The sequence below is a fragment of the Phaethon lepturus genome, unplaced genomic scaffold, assembly GCF_000687285.1.
Source record: "Phaethon lepturus isolate BGI_N335 unplaced genomic scaffold, ASM68728v1 scaffold20967, whole genome shotgun sequence".
NCBI classification, from domain to species: domain Eukaryota; kingdom Metazoa; phylum Chordata; class Aves; order Phaethontiformes; family Phaethontidae; genus Phaethon; species Phaethon lepturus.
Genome location: NW_010551421.1, coordinates 27,484 through 44,725, shown reverse-complemented (window position 1 = coordinate 44,725; position 17,242 = coordinate 27,484). Strand labels below are relative to the sequence as shown.

General features: G+C 38.7%; 1 protein-coding gene across 1 annotated transcript in view; it reads left to right on the top strand.

Annotated features, from left to right (window-relative positions):
* Window positions 1-221: 221 nt before the first annotated feature.
* LOC104623744 (RAC-gamma serine/threonine-protein kinase-like) overlaps window positions 222-17,242 on the top strand; it is a gene marked incomplete at its 3' end in the record, with an annotated part of 41,342 nt that continues 24,321 nt past the window's right edge. The window contains exon 1 of the mRNA XM_010290916.1: window positions 222-378. Coding sequence (XP_010289218.1) covers window positions 222-378 — 157 coding nt within the window. The remainder of the gene's footprint in view (window positions 379-17,242) is intronic.

Below are 17,242 nucleotides of genomic sequence, written 5' to 3'. Positions count from 1 at the left end.
AGGAGACACACACATTAGATTGAACAACTGTGAGGCTTGTTTCTAAGAGCAAAACTGTTACAAAACTGTGCTGAGTAATTATTAAAGGTTCAGTATCAAAAAGGAAGTAAATATGGAGTAGAATTTTGTTAGGCTGTTTCCTGACTTCTGCTTAGGCAGTACTTTCATTGATGAGGTAATGGAAAAGAGAACGATCATTAATGTTTTGAGATGTCTCCAAGATGAAAGGGACTGCAAGTGTGCTGGAGGATGGAATTAGAACTCAGAACGTTATCGATGTGGTGTGTGAGGAGCTGGAAGCTATTCAGGGGGAGCAAGTTGACATGTACTCTAGAATGATCTACTTTACAAAGAAATGGATGGAGAATGGGTGGCTAGGTAAGTAGCTCTTCAGAAAAAAGTCCAGTAGGTACTGTGGGTCACAAGCTGGATATTAATTATATCTCACTGTTGTGAAGAAGGCGAACACAGGCATGCATAAATGATAATAGAGCCTGTACGATGCATCCTTCTGCTCCATTGAGCACTTAAGGTCTTAGCTGGACAACTGCATCCGTTTCTGGATGCTGCAGTTCAAGGTTACAAAGACTATGAACAGAGACCAGCAATGAGAGTCATCAGTGATTTAGGGAGTGTGACCTATGAGTATAGCTTGAATGAATTGCAATTACTGAGGCTAAATAAGAAAAGAGGAGTTCTTCATGTGTACAGCAGAGAGGAGAAGAAATCATGCTTTTAAATTGTTGCAAGGCAGTTGGCTTACAAACCAGGAAAACTTATTTCAAGTAATCGTAACATAAGAAAAAGCCTGCTGAGTCGTACCAGTGTCCCATCTTGCCCAGTATTCTGTCTGCAGCAGTGGCAGAGGAGATGCTGTTTAGGGAGAGCTGGCAAGCTTCGCCGTTTTCTTGCCTTTCATCCACCTTGTGCTTTCCCAGTGTCCAGAACTGTTGTATTAGTAAAGTTAGATGGTATATCTCTCTGTGATCCTTCTATTATCTGTTTATGGACCTGTTTCACCAAGTGCCGTAAATACTGTATTGTGGAATTTGGTGAACAGCACTTCTGCATTTACCTACTGCCTTCATGAGTTTGTAAACGTCAGCCTTCTCCTCTGTGAACAAGAGCCCCTGTCTTTTCATTGTCTCTTAGAAAAGGCGGTTGCTCCATCCCCGGGATCATTTTTGTTGTCCTTCTCTATATTTTCTCATAATTCCATTACCTTCTTCCTGAGATGCGGAGACAAGACTGTGCAGGGTAATGAAGATGTGGGCACAGCAGTGTTTCCTGTGTCAGCAAAATGACGTCCTTTCTCTTCTTGTCAGTATCCTTTCTGACATGCCCGACATCTTGTCAGTTTGTTTTGGCTACTGCTGTACATGAACTTAACAATTTCGTAGAGCTGTCAGTGGTAACTCCAGGGCTCAACTAAACTATAATTTGTGGTTCTAAGGTAAACATTGTGAGGCATAGTTTAGATTTTTTTTTTCCCTAGATACATTACATCACAGTTATGTACCCAATGTTCATTTGCCACCTTTGCTCCCTCAGTTCTGTGAGATTCTTCAGTTTTTCTGTGCCATTGACACGGCATTTGACTATCCACTACAGCGTAGTATCATCTGTAAGCTTTAACGTTTCATGGATCACACCACTGTCCAGGTCATTGATGAAGATGTCATATAAAAACGATCCCAGCAGGGATCCCTGGGGGATCTCCTGTCTGTCTTAGGCTGAAAAGTGACCTTTAAGCTTTGTGTTTTGTTTCCTCTTCCTTACACAACTTTCAGACTCTTCTCCAATCCTGTGACAACCTAGTTTCTTTAATTGTATTTGGAGATGAACCTTGACAAACACATTATACCTACTGGATGCCCTCTGCCTTCATGTTTATCCCCCCTCTCGTAGAAGTCCATTAGTTCAGTGAGGCAGACTTTCCCTTCACAGCAGCTGTGATGGCTCTTTCCCAACAGATCCATGTGCTCTGTGGTCTTACTGTAGACTCTGGTGACTTACCAGAAGCAGGAGTCAAACTCTCAGATAGTTTATGGGATCCTTTCTAGAGCCTCTTTTTGTTTGAAGTTGTGTTGGCAATCTATCAGTCTCCTGGGCATGTGGCCATTCGTAGTGATGGGTTGTACGCCTTGGCCAGCATCTCTGTGCTTTCACCTTTCAGTTCCTTCAGCACTCCTGGCTGACTGTCATCCAGTCTTGGTGACTTACTGACATTTAATAATTCCTGCACATTTACGTTAAATCATCTAGCTTTCACTTGTCTACTACAGGGTTTGGGTATCTTTCCAGTGTGTTCAGCAGTAAAGACCAGGGTGAACAATCTGAATCTCTGCTGTGGCTTTATTATCCTTGAGTTTCCTTTTTGTGCTTTTGTTATTGAGCAGTCCCACTGATTGCTTGTCTGGCTTCCTGCTGTTGATGATGAGCACCATTTGCAAGAAGCTGTTTGTAAGGTCTTTGGAGCTAATCCTTTGCTACCGCCTTCTGTTTTTTTCCTCTTTTACTTTTTTTACCTATATTTTTCTGTTGATGTTGAATATTTGCATATCAGATTTACTTGGGCAGCTTTCTTCCACTCTAGTGCTAAACCTACTTATGAAGCGTTCAGATAGATTAATGGGAGATGGAGAAGTAGTATTAGTTTAAATAAGAAGTTAATAGTAGTTAAAGGGATCCTGTTTGCAGATCTGGGGTATCTGTGGACTGCTTTGGAAGAGTCTACAAAAGGTTACTGAAAAAAACCCAGCCAACCTGTTAAGGGAATAGGACACAGCATTTCTCTTGATATTTAGGACTCCATGCTTCTTCTGGAAAATGTTAGGGTTCCATGAACTGAAAATTTTGAGACCCATTGAGTTAAAATCTTTAGGTTCTTTAATGCTTGTAATTCTTGAGGGTTCCTAGTCAAGTTCTGCCGAAAATGGTTTCTTTGCAGCCTCTCAAGATGCACAGTAAGAATACAGAGAAGTAAATTAGCATAGGGAGATGGGAATTATGAGTTCCATTCCAGTTTCTCTTTTAATATTTAATAGTAAAATGAATATTTACATCCTGGAGAAATAGTAGAGGAAAAAAATGATAATATTTTCAGCATTGGAGAGAATGGCTTTAGAACATGAGATTCTGAGAACCTGTGTGGATATTGAGGGGTATGGGATTGCCTTGCCATGAGAAGGAACCTTAATGGGGAAATGTAAGGAGCTCTCTCATGTGGCAGTATAAGGAGTAGTGGAGCTCTGTGAATGAATATTGAATCCAGATGTGTTCAGAACCAAGATGAGGGTGACTAAGAGAAAGATCTGAAAAACTCTAAGGAGAGCATCTTTATACCCTCAAAATAAGACAGAGTGCATTTTAGAAGGTAAGCACTAAAAAAACAAATAGTTTTTGACAAGGATATGCATAATGGGGAAAAATTCTGTGGCCTCTTTCCTTGAAGAGTTCATACTGAAATGATGAGATGTTCCTTTTTGTCTTAAAATTTGTGATACCATGAATAAAATTACACAATGTCCTATACAGATTCACACACAAGATACCCAGATTAGCGGTGAAATGTGAACTTGTTGAGAATTTGTCCAAGACTTGCTCAGAGTGTTGTTCAAACGAAACAGTAAAAATCCAGTTGCTCTTTGCTGAGGTCCCCGCTGACATGTTATTTGAGAAACACTGTATGAATATTAAGAGATAAAACTACTGTAGTTCCTAGTGTGTTTGATAGTCTTTCTTAGCTGGGTACTGCTGTTGCCACCAGTTTGGCACTTTTGTGCTCAATATCATGGACAGTTAGAGCTCTCTTAGTAAATGTGGAGTGTCCACATGCTTCCTTTGCTGTGTATTTTTGTTTTCTCATTAAGTTAAGCCCATTAGTCCTTTACACTGAAAAGGACTATGTGAAGGTACTGATTCATGGTAATAAAGTAATTTGTTAGTGTTGTTTTGACATGTTAAGTAAGTGGAGTTGTTTAAAGATACTGTAAAGGCACTTTCTCTAGCGTGTGGAGTGTTGCTAGATTAAGAATAAAAATGTTGTGTTTGTGGTAGCAGAAATACAGACATAGAGAGAGAGCGCGCGCTAGAAGTATTGTGTAAGTCTCTGTTAATTTTCCTCCTTAAATGAAGGCAGGGCTGTTACTATTTCTGCACTTTCACCTAAGGAGCAAATGTGCGTGAAGGATGCAACAGGGCAGCAGGACCATCCTTTTACAAACAGGGGCCGCAGCAAGAAGCTGTGTGTTCTGCTTTGGTGCTTCTACAGTCAACAGGAGGGACACGTACAGCTCTCCCACTCGGTACTCGCGTTACCAGATCCTTTAAACAGATGCCCAGTGTGTCAGGGAGAGAGAAGTTTGGAAAACAGTACCCAGAGGATGTTTTCTTTTTATACCTTTTTTTTTCCCCTGTTGGACTAGCGTGCTGCACAAGTGACAAGGGAGACCACTGGACGGCAGGACTGGAAGGAGGAGGCAGGTTTTCTCCTCAGCTGGATCAGCTGAGGTATAATGAGAAATTGCACCTAGAATTCTCCGAGGGGTTTTGTTGGAACTGGAGGAGTGTGATAAAAGTACATTAGAGAATGCCCGGATCTCTGGGAAGTGTTGCTCCCCTTAATCATCTCAGATTGTCTGAAGAGGGCTTGCTGTCTGTAACGAATAATCATGTCACTAGATTTCCTTATCCTTCCTTAGTCATTCCTTACGGTCATTCCTTACCAAACTGTGATCTGTTGGTACAAGATCAAGCCGTCACTGACAATCTAAATAGTCTTGGTATAAAATGTAACTGAACTAAACTACAGACATCCAGAAGAAACCCTTTTGTTACAACTGTTTTAGCCGTGCTGCTAATGCTGGCTTTCTTGTGTGCACACTTGGTAAACAAGAATATGGAAGACTCCTAGAAGAGATGAAAGATTTGTGTCGCTTCTCCCTGGTGGGGAACTCAAATTCCCCGGGGAACGACAGCATGGAAAAATGCATCAGCATCGTAACGGGCACTCATCTGCAGCACGACCCCCGGAAGACAAAGCAGCGTTTTACCTCTCGGGATTAACAAACGTGTGTCAGCTTTAGTTCTGCTGTTTGGTAGTCAGGTGATAGACTGCCCATATGTCCTCGTACCTCATTCTGGCATGAGATGTTTGGGTTTTTTTCCCTTTCCTCTTCGGAATTTGAAATAAAAGCATAGCTTTATTCTGTTGTCATTTGTTCCAGTTCTTATGTCACAGATAGGAAATTTTAAAAGTTGTTTTGAGAAGTTCGGTACCTGAATTTATTTTTCTCACTGTAAGTCTTTATTGGAAGGGCTTCTTTGTTTGTTTATCTTTACTGGGGACATACAGAAATGATTATAGAACATAGATGACTTGCATCAAAAGAAATCTAAGTATGTAAATAGTTAAGCTATAAATGCTCTAAATAGGTAGATGAATGTTTAGGAGTTCTTGAAGCCCCCACACAGCTCAAATCCCTTCCCAAAGGACAGCATGGTCCTTCTGGCAGTGCCATGCTCCCAAACTGCACGGGGAGAAAGGAGAGAAGGGAAGGGTTTTTTCAGACACTTAAAACTTGCATCTAAGTGAACAAGTGTCCCCATCTCTTTTAAGTTTGTGTCTCTGGGATTTGGACCAGTGCTGTGAGGATTTCTTGGCGTAAGAGAAGCAATCACTGAGTAGTTCGTGTTTGCAGCGGGGAGAAATGGAAGATAATATGTGGCTTTGAAGGATCATGAAGTTAAGGGGTTTGATTTAAAAATAACTGCAAGCTTGGAGAAACTGTGTTTTCTGTCGTGTAGTACTTTATCACTGGCATTTTAGTACTCTGAGGAAAGAATTTGTAGTTCGTTTTAAGCAAATTAGAAGACGTGAGCGTTACCTCAGTGTTATGCAAACATCATTATTAAAGGCTGATGGAAGCATGAAGTATGGATTGCCCCTCACTCTTACATGGGTTTCTATATCCATTATAGATCAGATCCTTGTATTTCATCTATTTAGATTTTAGCTAATTTATTATTTTTCAAGGGAGTTGCAACCATGATTCTTAAGGAATTTTGTAGTTCATTAAAATAAAAACAAAAGTCACAACTACCTTTAATAAATGTTTTGATTAAAATGGACATTTCTGAACCTTCTACAGACAATACCCGCTCAGATGTGACAGCATTTGTGACATCACCAGTACAGACTTTCACAAGGATTTTGAAGTCAGTGTTGTAAGTCAGTTTCCATTTTGTTTTTATTAATTAGAAAATTGTGCTATTTACTTTCTAGAGGAAAAAATGTCCACTAAAACCATATCAAATTTGTTTAGTAAATTCAATAATAATGCAAATATATTTTTTTAAAATTACAGTTCCTTATTGGTCTTCCTTATTGGTCCCTATTATTTTGGTGTCACAAATGTTAAATATTTGGTGCCAGTTAATTATTGTACGTATAATCAGAATTTCAGAAAGGCCAGGTGCAGGAGGAGATTATCAGTGTTTTCTGTTGTATGAAATTTGACTTTTGCATTGAATAAAATAATTGTAGAGTTTGCTGAGATCTGTTTAAGGTCATCCTATAAGTTATTCGACTGCCTTTTGCATCAAAACTATTTTGGAGGTGAAGTCATTAAAAACTTTCCAGTAATTCAGATTAGGAAAAAAAAGTATGCTCATAGCAGAGAAGTCATAAAATGTGTGTCTGTTAGCAGAAAAGCAGTAACAAACATCATCCTGAGATTGGCTAGATAAATTTATATGTCTTATCCAGGTCAGTCATCTTTCAGTTCCATCTGGTGGCTGGAATTGTGGGGTTCATAAAGCTCTGTTTTAAAAGTTTCTAAAGTGACTGAAAATGAGGCAAAAATTTTGTGCTCATAAAATTTCAGGGTCCAGAATTTCGCATTTCTGCTTCTCAGTCAAGCTTTCTTTTAATTCAGAAGACTGGAAAAACTTGAAACAAAAGACTTTTTTGCAAGACCTCACTTGCCTGAATATGCATTGCAATTGTAATATAATAAAATAATGCAAGATAAAAATATGTAAAATATGTATATTAAAAATTGAACTGTGTTATGATCCTTATGAGGGTTATGAGCAGTTTTATTCATTTTAAGGCAGTAAAATATTTTAGAAATATATAGAGTCCTGAGGTTAAAAACTTGACTTATTTTTTGCTTCTATTCCTTTAATTATAGCCTGCAAATTTAAGAAAATACTGACCAAATTGTTGTTATCTTCTTGGCACTGTTTCTAGTATGGGAAGTATTGCATGGCTAACTCAAAATACCAATTTATATTGGGATCTCTGAGTTGCTAAGATTTTGTTAATATCATTAAATTGTAATAACTACTTCACGAATGCATGTCAAAGTATTTTATTTCTATCTTTTTTTTCCAAATTGCACATTTTAAGTGATTTTTTAATTATTTGCTAGAGTACAGAGATTTGTACATATTCCTTAGAGTTTACATATTTTTTTATCTGTAATTTCTGTGTACATGTGTAAAGAAAATGTTGTCAGAATGTATTCTGATGCATATGTCAGAATATACTTTGCTTGTACGGAATGTGAAATTGTATTAGGGAAATTCTTGATTTAATATTGCATCAGAACTATTGTGGCATCGTTGCTTAGAGATGCAGTTGATCTTAGACATTTGAATAACTTGCACCTGATTTTCTAGCTTAACTGGAAAACAAGACTTGCAGTCACATGGTAGACCAGCAGTCTGGTTAATCAGTTGTTAATCTTGCGTAAGTTCATGCTGATGCCCCTTGTCCCTTGCATCTCTCTTGCCCCCAGCCAATTACTCCCCTTCTCTCCTTTGTGCTGATAATAGCTGTACAGTGAACTGAAATTGTTTTGATCTGGTCAAAACCTATTTTCTGGGGGTGTGTTTGTGGTTAGATTGTTTTGTAGACCTGCCTCAGCTGCGTGGATGCCAGTGCTGATGCAGTGGAGTGGGACGTGGGATACACTGCACCCTTCCTTCGCAAGCGTTCCCTGGCTTCCCAAATGCACCGGGCTGGTAGTAGATTGGATTTAAGGGGAACCAAAGTGGCCAAGGACTGGGACTTTTAATTCACCATCAGTGCTCCCTGGCTAGTACCAGATTCGTGCTAGGACAAAAATGGATAGCAATTAAAGGAAGAACCTGCCTATGTTGAATATTCCTTTACTCCAATTTCCTGAATGTGAAGTTTTATTTTTTTTTTAAGAAAAAAGTTCCCACATAAGTTTGGAGATGCCTCACAGCGTTCAAGGAGAAGGCTGTCTTTTCCTAAAGGTGCTAGTAGGTGTTGGGTGCTGAACTGGTGGGAGAATGACTGGCATTGCCATGGTGCAAACCGCTAGTTACGTGGTGATCTTACAGAATCCAGTTGGGACTGTAGGTGCTGAATGTTTGAAAAAATCTGTTCCTGAACTCTTCTGAAAATGTGTTGCTGTGAGATGACCGATACTCTACTGTTGGCCATTTGTGACATTAAATCCTTCTGTCGTAGTCCTTCCTTTGAAACTGAAGCCTAATCCAGTCTCTCTCGCCTCATTCTGCTTCTCTCTAACTCCAGTTATTTTTTTGTGTGTTTTGTTGCTGAAGCCCTTCTGTTCTCTTGTTATTTTAAAAAAAAAATAGTTTGAAAAACTACAATTTCTTTCTTTATCATGGAATGATAAAGTTTTCAGTATTCCTAAAGTTGTTTACCTTTACAAGTGATAATACTTTATTTTCTTTGCTTCTCAGTACTGCATACTAATGCAAAGGTTACATTAATTGCTCTTTAGTGGTTAATTTAAAACTAAACACAGTGTATGTGTATTTCAGGTTATTCCTGTGTGTGTTTATTAATTCGAGTAATTCTGCACTGCATTTCATCTGGTGTTTCTCAGCTCACTAGCATAGCTTTGCCACTCTGAAATTCTTAACATTCTGAATAAACTTGCATAGTTTGACTGCCTTGCAGTACATGCAGTGGTGATCCCAGATCATTGCTGTATATATTAACTAAAAATGTTCCTAACTGAGAACTGTAGAGCATCACATATTGAAATTTGACTGTATAATCCTATTTTGCTGTCGTCTTTCTACCCAGTTTCCTATTTCTGTTCTGTTCCACCACACAGCTTTTTTCTTCCACACAACTACTCTTTCCTTAAACTTATTAAAAGCTTTCTAAAGGTTGAAATAAATTGTGTCAGTTAGTCTTTATCCACTTTATTTTCTTAACATTCTTAAAGAAGTCCCACATGTACGATGGGCGTGATTTTTCGACTCAAAGGCAGTACTGCCTTGTTTCTTTTATGTCAGTTTGCGTTATTTGAGTGTATGATTAAAAACAGAATTATAAACAGTTTTCTTTGATTACCATCCAGCCAATTGACTTGACCTCTGGGCCCTCCCCCCCCCCTTTTTTTTTTTTTGGTTCTTCTTAGGGGGGTGTGGTATAGTTCTCCATTTATAATCCTTCGTTTAACTGTTATCATTGAAAGGTGGCCGGTTTTTGGCAGTAGTTTTCACCTCACTTACAATTTCTTAGTAATTGTGGAGGTATTTTGCCTAGTTCTGGAACTCCTTAATACCTAGCGCTCTGCTCTGATACCTCCTTTTTGATCCAGAGACATTGAAAATAGTTGTCTGTTACCTGAAGCAGATTTCTGTTGTTGTCTTCCGAGGTAAAGACTGATAGACAGAAACCATTCCCGTTCTTCGCACATACCATTATCCTCAGTTACAGACTTCATTCTATGTCTAGTAATTTCTCACCGAATTTTCATCTTTTATTTTGCTTGAGTTTTTTCTTTCCCTTGCTTGGAAGTTCATTACATCTTATTTTCTGTAAGCAGTACTTCTAAGATTTTTGAATTTTGCCATTTAACTACGGTGTTTGCGTTATCTAAAGCAGCCTGTGTTTTCCCAACTCCACTCAACTGGTTCCTTGTCTTCTGCAGTTCCAGGATGATTTTGGCGGCAGGAATAGGGTGAAAAGCTGGAAGTATGTGGTAAAGAGCAAGCGGCCCCTGAGGGTTAGATGGTATATTTTCCAAATTTTGAAGGCCCTCATGAGTGAGGGGTTTGGATCGCTAAGAAAAACACTGGAAAATACGGTCCAGGAAGAAAATGGGGGTGGAGGTGGGGGAGCGGATTTGAAGTCTTTGTCTCCCTCCCGTGCCCTGTGCTGAAGTTCAGTTTCACCTTTTAAGTTTACGGAGCAATTCCTTTCCCACGTACGATGGACCTGAAATGTTTTGTGGTTACTGTTAAATGGTTCTTGGATTAATTCCCTTGTACTGCATGGACGAAAAGGAAAATACCTCCCGCTCATGTGTTTTAGAGCCAACAGTATCAAGGAGTATTAGTGTCAATAAATTACTTCTCTGTACTTTATTATGTGTGATATTTAGCCAGTTTGAGAGAAATAAAAAATCCTTGAAGTGGACACTATTTAAATTTGGGGGCATGGGATTTTCTGCAATTAACTAGATTGCTATGGTAGGCCAATATATTAAGCTCAGGCAGTTTTGCTGCTAATTACACACAACTTCTCTGGAGTATCGGATATTCAGATCCATTTTATGAATATGGTAGAGAGAATAACAACTGTAAAACAAAGCACTGTGCATGTAAGTGACTGTTAGCGTGTATTTCAGAAGGGATAAATGCTCACCATATGGTACAATTACTGTGTCCAAGTTTTCAAATTAGCTTCTCTCATCCTCCTTATTACTGTCTTTAAAAAGAGAGGAAAAAAACCCAACATGATTTATCTGCTCTGCAGCAGAACTCTTGACGCAAAACAGCAGCCCAGTTCTGTCCAGTTTTTTTTTCCTAGCATAATAGAGGCTGTCGGACTTTTTTATACTAATTACTGTGTGAGCCTCAGATGAACCCCCTTCAATTCACAGGGCTTTGTTAAGGGAGGAGCTGTCAATGTGTCTGCCCGTTTGCAGCTGTGCTGTGGCTTTAGCTTGCTTAACATTATGCTGCTTTTTAGACTTGACAGAAGGGATTTTTTTTTTTTTTTTTTTTTTTATTAAGGCAAAGCAGCCTTGTAGCGAAATGGTTTAAGCAGCTGCATTGTGGGGAAGCACAAAGAAGTTATTATTGTGTCTGTTTAGGGGGGTCGGATGGAGGGGGGAGATATTCGGCTGCTGTTGATGCCGATTGTTGACTTGCCATCTGCCAGATAGGGAGAAGAAAAAAATGACAGCTCCAGCAGGGTGTTCAAGAGGTTGTTTGGAGAGACGCATAAACATGTGCAGATGTCGAACTGAATAATGGCAAGAACTTGAGACGGTTTATGATGCTGCTGTTGTGTGTGCATATACAGAATGAATGTATGTGGAGATTTGGTTAGGAGGAGGGTACATATTAATTATCATTGTCCCCCACCGCCTCCTTTACTTCTGTTAATTAGTTCAGGAGTTTAATATCTTCCCTCCCTCCGTTGTTTATTCTTAAAAAGAGCCTTTTCTTGTAGGGAAGAAAACTTCTGATTTCTCCATGTGGTGGGTTTAAAAAAAAAAAACACAACTACTTGATAAATTTGGTACTTGTGAAAGTAGAGAGAGTAATGCAGTTCTTTCAGTCTCAGACATTTGGTGGACAGGTGCTACACAAGTTCTTACATAGCTTTGTCTGTCTACCTCAAGACTGATACGTTGCATACCCCTACTATTGCATCCTGAGCTTTTCTCGTGCAGAAAGTGCCAATCGGTGACTGTCTGGTATTATATAGCGGACAAGTAAATGCAGGGGTTAGAATGAGATTAGCAACTAATTTGCTCTTTCACTTGATCTCATTTTCAGTTCTTTCTCCAAAGGCAAGGAGCTGGTCAGGCATAACTTATATTTTCCTGTTTGGCAGTTGCATGTAAAATAAATTTGGATTGCTCTATAGGAATATGGTTTTCTCTCTTCCACTAAAATCCTTTATAATTCTTGTTTGGTGATTGCTGCTGCTGAGTTTCCAGGATAATGTGAAAAAGAATGCAAGCACAGGGGGAAGTTAAGTTAGCCCCAGAAGGCTAAACGAAAGTATTATCTTATCCAGGTGATCTCTTACTTTAAAGATAAAAATGGAAACTTTAAAAAAAATGGATTTTCTTCTTGAATATTAGATGCAAATTTAGCATTCTGATATCTATATTGAACTGGAAAATGGAAAATGAAATAGTGGTTGAGGTTGCAGACATGTCTTCCAGTTACCAGTATATATCAGAGTTTTTTGGTCAGTCACAACATGACTTAAATATTACCTGAATGAACCTATCCACCCTTCCCACCAGTGCCTCACTGAAAGGGGAGGTTTAGACTAGATATTAGAAAAAATTTCTTTACTGAGATAGTGGTCAAACATTGGAATGGGCCACTCAGGGAGGTGGTGGAGTCACCATCACTGGAAGTATTCAAAAAACGTGTGGATGTCGCACTTCAGGACATGGTTTAGTGGGCGTGGTGGTCTTGGGTTGATGGTTGGACTTGATGATCTTAAAGGTCTTTTCCAACCTTCGTGATTCTGTGATTCTGAAAGTGAAGGAACCCCTTTTCTTCTGTCTTCCATTATAGTTCTAATAAGCACCTGGTCTGTAGATCATTGATAACAGTAACTGCTGATGAGAGCATTTGATATTCCCTTGTATCATCACCATGGCTGAGTGGACTAAGTTAGTTTTGGGTTATGTCAACTTGATTTTAACTGAAAATTCAGGTGTGGTTGCCTCCTACCCAGGTTCTGATTTTTGCATCAGAGCCTGGACAGAGGTCAACAGCACTGCAAATGGAGAACTCCCCCCTTTTTTTTTTTTTTTTGTTTGTTTGTTTGTTTGTTTTGCCTGTTAGTTGGCTTGTCGGTTCTCCTCCGCAGAATTGTGTGACATTTTCTGTGTTCTGTCGGTGGTGGTGTGATGTCCAAGTCACTCAAGGTAGTGCTGCACTGCTGCTTATCATGACGCATCTCATGCAACCAAAGTGTTCTTATGACTACAGCAGTAACGGAGCTGTTCTTTTAACTCAAGTAGTTTGAGGGATGCTTCTGCATATCTTGGACCGGTTGTTTGCAGATGATGCAGGCTAAATGAATAGCAAGAAGGTTGACTTTAGTGATGTGCTTGAGGAAGAAACGTAGGTGAACGATGTTGGTGCTAGCTGTTTGGCACCTGGCAAGGTCTGGGGCTAGGAGCACACCTAGTGACAAGGAGAAAGTTCTGAGTGGCTATTTTAAAATTACTGCAATGTGCCAGTTTTAAAAGTGAGACAGTTTGCTTTGCGAAAACATGCTGGCAGGTATACCAGTTTTAAGACGAGAAAGTCACATAATTTTTGACAACACATTAATCTGTCAAAGAAGCTCAGCTGAATGATCATGCTATTGTCAAACTTATCATACTCTTTTGCAAACAATGGAAAGTTTGAGATTTCTTGTGTAAACTATAGTTGGCTGTTTTACAAAAAGTTGTAACTAGAGAATATTAAGATGTTTAATTCACGTTAGCTATATGAAAAAAGCATTTAAAACTTAATAACTTGATTTAATATACACATTTGTACATGAATTTAAATCATTGCCGCTGTAGCTGACTGTCTTATTCAGTGTAATTTATAGATGAATACTTGTATGGTTGTCCTGCTTTTAAAATACTTTCAAAATCTGAAAAAGATCCTTTGGTCTACTAGCACTTGATAAAAACAGAAGAAAGTAACATTTTTTTCTGTTATATGAAGTACCACTTGATGCTGATAATCCTATATAAAATTATAAATATTTGAAAGTACTGAGAATGTGAAGGTTTTTAGCTATTTAAAAAATATGTAAGGCAGTAGTCTAAATTTTTTTTTTCATTTAGCACAAATACATCTCAATACCGTTAAAAACTGCATAACTGCTTTGAGAAGCAGCTAAATAGTGTAGCATTTTGGGCTTTGATCCTACAAAGCCTTATGGAAGAGAGAAATTTTTAAAATGTGAGCAGTATCCATAAATGTTTCTTGGAAATAGACCTTGGTTTTCCATTCCTAAACAGCAGACATATTTAGAAAATATTGATCTCCTTTGTTGTTCAGGGATGCTGATGCAATACAGGACTCTCTTATTCCAGACAGCATGTGTTAATATCAGCTGCTATTTAATTTATTTATTGTTCTAATTCTTATCCTTCAAGAATGAAGGGGAAGTGAGAGTGATGTTGAAACTGGCAAGTTTTTCTTCCTGTTGGCTCAAAATGGACATGATAAAGGTCAATTCTCAATTTGTCAGGATGTCAGCTAATTCAGTATTTCTGGTACAATTTTTTAGGAGGACAAAACCTTGTGCATCTGAAAATCCATATGCTGTGAACATTTACTTTCCATGAGATGCCAAAACACATCAGCAATTTTGTGTGGATATTGTAGATGCCCACTTTGAAAACTGCATTGACATTTGAATAGTGGTATGCGTCTCTATTATTGAATATTTTCCTCTAGATATTTAGATATTTTCGAGAAGAGATTATTAATGCAACAGGAAAGGGTTGAATAAACAGCAGGAGCTGAAGTACCGTTGCATTTATACAAGGTAGGACACTGACTCACTCCAGTAGTTGTACTGAAAAGATCAGGGTGGGTGGTGATTTGCACCCTCGTGAACCTCTAGCTGGAGCATGCTTGTAGGTTGCATTCAGAGCCTGGAGGGAAGAGAAGCCCACAGTAAGAGCAGGGCAAGACTTCCCATTGAGAAGCTCGGTCCTCCCCATAGCTTTAGCTGCACCAGGCGGATGCCGAGACCACGGATCGCTGCTCTGTGGCCTCGCCCTGCACGATGACTCCATCTCTCCGCTTGGCATCACTCTGTTTTACTCGCAAGAGCCCTTGTCTTTGCTCACTACCTACTGCTGCTTCGGGGAAGAAGATCCTACCGTTTGCCTGCTCTTCAGCGCACCTTGGCTGGCATGGAGGAGAGGGCTGTGCCCGCCTTCCTCTCTCCTTGCTCAGCGGAGGAACTTCTAGAGCTTGTTCCCGAGGCTGCTTGCCGCCTTCTGCACAATCTTAACGTCTCTGTAGTTTTCAGGGGTTTCTGGCCGCACTACTGTGCGCAGCTACAGATAAACTGAGCAGTCTTTATATCTGCACCGGATCGTTGTGATAGCTTGGACAGTGAAGGGCACTTGAGCTTCTCACCTTAATTCCCCAATATGCGGGAAACTTAATGGAAGCTCAGCTGTGGTATAAGCCGATGCCCACACGTAGCATGAATTGTTTCCTATTTCCCAGTTGTGACTGGAAAAATTCCTTTGTCTAATGTAAGTACAGATGTGCTCAAAATGTCATTTAGCATTACGGGGAACTGTGGGAAGAAAACAGTATAAATAAATAATCACCGTCTTGCAGTATCAGACAGAATCAAAAAGCGTTAGTTCCAAATTCTGCTTTTCTTTGAACTGCCAGCAAACACTTGGGAGGGAGAATATAATAAAAATAGCTTTTAAAATGCTAAGGCATGTTAGGAAAAATTGCAGTTAATTTTTTGGTATGCAATAAGATTTTGTAAAATCTTTTGCATGATGTATAATTACACATTTACATTAGACTGAAGGCCGAAATTGAATCATGAGGACAAGTACACTTTTTAGTTTTTTTTCAAACATTTATTTTTTACAGTAGCATTGAACTGTATTGCAAATTTGTTATCATGAAATCAGAAGTAAGTATTTAACAGAAGTGCTTTACATTTACTAGTGTCTACTGACTTAATCAAATAGTCTGCTGATGCTTCTAATCGTGCGTTAGGTAACACTGCCCTCAGAGGGCCAAGGTAAGTAAATTCAATCTCAAAACCACTGGCTTTACTTCTGATATTTGACTTGACCTGACATTAATTATAGTTGTTTTTTTTTCAAGAAAAGTTGCATATGGTTAAGTTGTTTTATTTACTTTTATATAATTTTGCTTAACGCTCTTAGATAAATCCATTTTTTCCCCCCTCTGTTTATTAAATGCTAGTGTGGGGGATCTGGAGTTTAACAAAAAAGTTCCTTGAAAAAGAAAGAAAAAAAGAAGGGAGAACAATATTTGTGTATTATTTCTATTAAATCTATTTTAGCAAATTGATGACACAGACAAGAGGCAGATTTTTGGTGTTCTCTGCTTGGAGGGGGTTTGGGTGTGTCCCCCCCCGCCCCTTCCCTTATATCTCACTTATGTCTGTGTGGCAGCTGTTGCTTCTTTTAAGGAAGCAAGTTTTTGAACTCAGGTTTCTGTTGCTTATCAGCACTGTATATTAAAGACATTTTCTTCACACCTCTAAAACCATTTACATATTGAAAAATGTAGATGTTTTGCAGAAGTGATTTTTTTAAAAAATAAGGTTTAAAGATAATACTAATTTTAAATTACTGAAGAATTTTTCAAGAGTTGCTGAATTTCCATATGCTTAGGGATTACAAGTGGTGAGACGAACACGAGCAACCATCAAATCTGAGGTGAATTATACGTTTGAAGAGAGTTTGAGTTCTGAGGTACAGTAAAAAAATAATGAACTTTGAGTGATACATTTGTCCAACACAGATTTGTTGACTATTCGTATGGTTTCTTAGAAAGCTCTTCTTTGTGAAGCTCCTCAGCAGTATCAAAACTACAAACATTGCATCACTAGAATAAATGTATTTTGTGAAATGTCCTGAAGGCAGGATTCTTGTTGCTAGCTGTCAAAAGCAAGAAAGAAAAATCATTAAGGTTGCAGTACAGAGGCGAATACAGAGCCAGCCACGAGGGTCATGTTCTAAACAAACCTTCATTAAGCATTCTTTGTTACTGTTGTTAGCCAGCGTATTATTAAATACAACATTAATTAAAGAGTTGCATGTTATGAGGGTGCTTTTTGCCTGAAGATCAGATTGCATTTTCACATGCTTCAAGAATGTACGGCCGTCTTCTTTCATCTTTTGGGTGTATTCTCTCAGTAGTTATTAAAAAAACAGATCCCAACAGCCTAAAACTGGTTCTAAATTTGTATTTTGTGTGTGTGTATCTATTTATTGTCTGTATATATCTGTGAGATGTGTATTCTAGTGCCCCTTTTCTCAAGTAGTTTTAAAAGCTTTGAGTAGAATTAAAATGATGTAGGAATTACTTGGCTTTCTTTGCTGTAGTGGTTGAAACTAGAGACCTTTCCTTACTGTCTAATAAACAGATCCTAAACCGACATGTTTTTCAGCTTAGAAGGGTGTAAATTTAAGCAAAATAATAATTTAGCTTACATTAACTC